At 62.4% G+C, this 4,984-nt stretch overlaps 1 protein-coding gene across 1 annotated transcript in view; it reads right to left on the reverse strand.

Moving 5' to 3' along the window:
• Positions 1–4,462: 4,462 nt before the first annotated feature.
• NKX6-3 (NK6 homeobox 3) overlaps positions 4,463–4,984 on the reverse strand; it is a 5,039-nt gene continuing 4,517 nt past the window's right edge. The window contains exon 3 of the mRNA XM_012655976.1: positions 4,463–4,707. Within this exon, the coding sequence (XP_012511430.1) occupies positions 4,468–4,707 (240 nt within the window). The 3' untranslated portion in view covers positions 4,463–4,467. The remainder of the gene's footprint in view (positions 4,708–4,984) is intronic.

The raw sequence follows: 4,984 nt of genomic DNA on the forward strand, positions 1-4,984 counted from the left end.
CGTCGCTGTGCCTGGGCATTGCTTTGCACAGGAGGTTTAGAGCAGGCGTAAGGACGCAAACGCCGCACGAGCCGGGACAGTGATGTCGCCGCGTGGAGCCCAGGTGCTGGACTTGGATAGTGGGGGATCCGTCCCCAGGCCGGCGCGCCCCGCCTGCGGGCAGGCTAGTTTCCCTCGCAGCGCTGTTCCGCGCACAAAGAGCACCTGACGCTGCACTCGGCCCTCTGAACCCCTCTGGGGTCCCGAGTCGCAGGCTTTGGCGGGCTGGCCTGCTCCCCTGGGGAGGGCCTCCATAGCCTCCCAGACGCCAGGCCCCTGCCGGGGCGCGGGCACTCAGGGCTGGGTGGCCGCAGCTTCGGATCTGCTGGTCCCGCCGTCGCAAAGAGCGCGCGGCGCTGGCTCTGCCGCGGACTGGCGGCGTGCGCGTGGAGGGCGTGCGAGGCACCGACCCTAACGCGGCACAGGCCGCACGTTGCACACGGCCTCATGCAATCTCGTCGTCGGGCAGGATCGGCTTACCCGCCTCCTGTTAACGGACGGGGACACTGGACCAGAGGGGTTAAGTGGTCACGATGACCCAGCTGCTACTTGGCACAGCGGGGCTCAAACTCAGGCCTGCCAGCCTCTGCCGCAGCCCTCGTGCTGCTCTAAGAGCCTGGATTAGTTATAAATAACAGAAATAAGATCAAGGCACCGGCAGGTCCCGGTATCTGGCCAGGGCCCGCTGTCTGCTTCCAAGGTGACACCTTCAACGTTGTGTCCGTACATGGTGGAAGGGACGGAAGGGCAAAAAAAACTGGGCCGAACTCACTCCCTCGAGCCCTTTTACAAGGGCACTAATCCCATCCATGAGGGTGGGGCCTCGTGGCCTAATCGCCTCTCAAAGGCCCCACCTCTTTTTTTTTTTTTGAGACAGAGTCTCACTGTGTTGCCCGGGCTAGAGTGCCGTGGCGTCAGCCTAGCTCACAGCAACCTCAAACTCCTGGACTCAAGCGATCCTTCTGCCTCAGCCTCCCGAGTAGCTGGGACTACAGGCATGCGCTACCACGCCTGGCTAATTTTTTTCTATATATTTTTAGTTGTCCGATTAATTTCTTTCTATTTTTAGTGGAGACGGGGTCTCACTCTTGCTCAGGCTGGTCTCGAACTCCTGAGCTCAAACGATCCACCTGCCTCGGCCTCCCAGAGTGCTAGGATTACAGGTGTGAGCCACCGCGACCGGCCAAGGCCCCACCTCTTAATGCCATCACCTTGGGAGTTAATTTCAGCATGTGAATTCCGGAAGGAGACACAAGCATTCGGATCACGGCAGCCTATGGCGCCCTCTCGGAATAACACAGAGCGACTGTTCAGTGTGTGGACACCACTCATTGCTTCTCATCTCAGACACCCCCAGGAGCTGCACAATCACTCCCATTCTACAGATGAGTAAACTGAGGCTCACAGGTTAAGTAACTCACCCCAGGATACAGAGAGCAGTGGAGCTAGGGTTTGAGCCCAGTTCTAACACCCATATTCCCCTGTGCCGTGCTGCGGCGTTAGCTGGCTTCTGGGGTCGGAACCCAGGGGTGGCCTGAGTATGAGGGGAGGTTCCTGAAGCGGGGTTCAGCACCGCACCTCCTTTTCCACTGCTGCGATCAGGACACGGCCCAAGCTGGTGAGACTCTGACACTCACCCCCCGCCACCCCTGGCTGCTGAGGACACGAACCAGGTCCTTCTAACATCAGAAGCCACGAAGGCAAGTGCCGTGGCAAACTGCGCCTGGCCGGTGCGGCCCCGCGAGCTTCGTCCGAGCGGCCTCCGCCGCTTCGGGAGCGTAGACCTCCATTTCTCTGAAACGGCCGTGAGCTGCGGGGAGTGTGAGTTTCCAAAAACGTTCCGTTGGTTTCTGTGCACAGGTTTGTCTATTTAACTCAAAGGTACAAGAAGTCGATTATGACCAGGGGTAAAAACGGGGCTGATGGCTTATGCTTTCTTTACGATGGATGACGTGAGACAGCCTCGGTTCTCTCCGGCAACGCGCGCGCGTGCACACGTGCACAGGGCAAGACTCACCCCAGTCACCCTCGGGAATGCACGGCAATTAGGGGAGCGGGAGGCAGCGTCTCTCCCTCGCCCGGCCCCTCTGCTCGGGCTGCCTGCGGAAGGAGGAGCGGCGTTAGAGGGAACTGCTGGAGCCTTTTAGCCAAAGGTTCCGGGGGCAGGCGTCCCAGACTTTGAGATGGGAGGAGATTTTGTTTAGCTCAGCAAATGTCTCCCAGGGAAAACTTTCCCTAGGCCTGATTTAATCCTGACCCCAAACGACTTGAATCATACATGCAATAATTACAGCTGTCATAGAGCAGCTAACAGTACAATGTGCTCAAGAAAAAAATAAACAAGCACACTCTTTATGTCACCGGCGTCCTCCTCCATGCTGCCTCCCGACCTCGCACCTGGATTAGGTAACAACCTCCCCCAGCCTGCCGCGCTCACTGAATATCCTGCAGAGAGCTTTCATCTTTGGAGCCTGTGCTGAGTGCCGGGGTCCCCTCTGGCCGATGTTCCCCCTGCTGCAGCCACCATGGGGCCCCTCAGGACACCCATGCCAGCGAGTGCCCTCAGTGGGGTTTGTGGCCAGCCCTTGCCTGCGGTGACCTGGAGCACACAGGGGTAGCGATCGTCCCGGAAGCCGCCTTTCTTCCTCCTTCCCGCTTCACAAGGAGAGACATTGACACGTGAGCACGGGCGTCCTCGCAGAGTGGGGGGCAGGGCTTAGCAGCAGTCTGCATCTTCTGTCCTCTGGGCCCCCTCAGAGGATTATAAAAGGTGGGTGCCCCTCCACCCTCCCTCCCTTTGGCCTGGTTCTCCTGCCCTGGGGGCCCACAGGACTGGGCTGACAGACTCATTGCGGCAGCAAAGGGTCAGCTGTTTGCACAGATTGTCGAAGCTGGAAGGGTCCGGAAAGTCCTGCTAGTGCCAGCCCCTCATTTTACAGAAGAGGCTTTGAGGGTTGTCCTTTGCAACGCGGGAGGTAGACCAGAGCGCCTTGGGACCGGCGCCGAGGTCGCCTCTCCCACTTCTGCGACTTCCTTAGGCACTTTCTGAGCCAGGAAGCTGTCGCCCACCGCCTGGGTTTCTCCTGGGTCCAGTGGCCAACCTGGCGTTCCTTGGGAGAGGCCAGCAGTGCTCCCGTCAACGCCAGTCCTGGCTCTCGCCATAGCTTTCCTCTGACACGGATCTTCCACACAATCTCCCCCAAGGCCAGAAAATCCGCTAGATTTGTCCCAGGTCTCTTAGCACCCGGGACGGTGCTGCGTATACAGGCGAGATCGCAAATGAGCCAGTGTCCTGTAGCCCGTCGGAGGCCGACCCGGCACCCCACACCTCCTGGGGGACTAGACACCTGCCACAGGGAAGGCCCCCAACGGCTGCCGTGGCCGGGACCCCGAAGCCGGTTTCACAGAGGCACGCGAGCCTCGGGGAGGTTTCGGGGACTTTTATTATTACTGTTTATTTTGGTTAAAGCCAGGGATGGGCAGACGCCTGGTCCCTTTTGGGCTGCATTCCTCCAAGGCCAGCCCCACCCGCCTCCCCCAGCCCACCCCTCCCACCCGCCAGTAGCTCAGGATCAGCTGGGTGAGGAGACGCCACCCCACTGGCCAGGGCCCTCGGGCGGCACCTGCGTCAGTGCCAGGCCGCAGGGTTACCCGAGGAAAGGAAGGGCCTGCGTTCCCAGAAGGCTGCTGGGGCAGCACCCCCCACCCGGCAGGGACCCTCCCCGCCCTGAGGGGCACTCCCGCCGCCTTCCTGCCAGGGGTGCCCTTGGAGGAGGGAGGTTCTGAGGTCCCCTCCAGCACTTCCTCCCCTCCTCAGCCGGACGCTCCCTTCTCTCCGGGGGCCTGTCCTTGCGTGGGCACCGAAGGATGCCCGGGGGTCCCTCTCAGTGCAGCCTCTCTGCCTCGCCCTCCTGGCACCCTCCCCCTTCCCCAGCCACGGGGTTGCCGTGTCTTCCTGTCCCAGGGGCTCGTGCCCTCAGGGCACAGAAGAGGAGGGGGCCGGGAGGATTTCTGCGGCTGGGGCTGTGACCCTTGAGCCTGGCTGTCGGGGGTTCCTTCTTCACCCGGCCTTGCCGCTTGCCTCCCTCCCGCCTGGGCTCCGGCCCGGCACGTGGGAGCTTCCCGTGCAGCGTCTGAGGAGTGTGTGCGGACACCCCCCTGCAGTCGGCCCGCAGCCGGATCACGGTGGCACGTGCGCGGCCCCACGGCCGTTTCCTGCCTGGCTGCAGAGCCTGGTCGCTTCAGTGTCCCTGTGCCCCTGTGGCTCCGCGGAGGCGCAAGCTGGCAGAGGAGTCTCCGGGTCTCAGGACGTGTCTGTGGCTCCCTCTTTGCCCCCTCCCTTAGCTGGCCTGGCCGTCCCCTCCCCGTGCTGCCCCTCCTGCTCCTCCTACTCGCGTGGCAGCTGGGGAGGGGAGGCGGCGGCCGCGCTCACACGCTGTGCGCGCCCAGGCTGAGCACCGAGAAGGCGGCGCGGTGCTTGCGGAGCAGCAGCCGGATCTTCTCGTCGTCCGAGTCGGGGTCCAGCGGCTTGTTGTACTCGTCGTCCTCGTTCTCCGAGGTGGCGCGGTCCCCGCCCGCCCCTGCACCGCCAGGGGCCCGCGGCGTGGAGGACGACGGCTCCAGGGCGCTCTTCTTCCGCCACTTGGTCCTCCGGTTCTGGAACCACACCTGGGGTGGGGGTGACAGAGGGTCACGCGCACGCACATGCACGCGCGCACACATGCACACACGGGCACACATGTACACTTGCACGCGGCAGGCACACGTGCACACACGGGCGCACACACATGTACACTTGAACGCGGCAGGCACACATGAACACACGGGCGCACAGACACACATGTACACACACACAGCAGGCACACGCAAACACGGGCACCCAGGTACACATGCACACAGCAGGCACACACGCACCACGGGCACACAGGTACACTCGCACACGGCA

This window comes from Propithecus coquereli, unplaced genomic scaffold (assembly GCF_000956105.1).
Source record: "Propithecus coquereli isolate 6110/MARCELLA unplaced genomic scaffold, Pcoq_1.0 Scaffold496, whole genome shotgun sequence".
NCBI classification, from domain to species: Eukaryota; Metazoa; Chordata; class Mammalia; order Primates; family Indriidae; genus Propithecus; species Propithecus coquereli.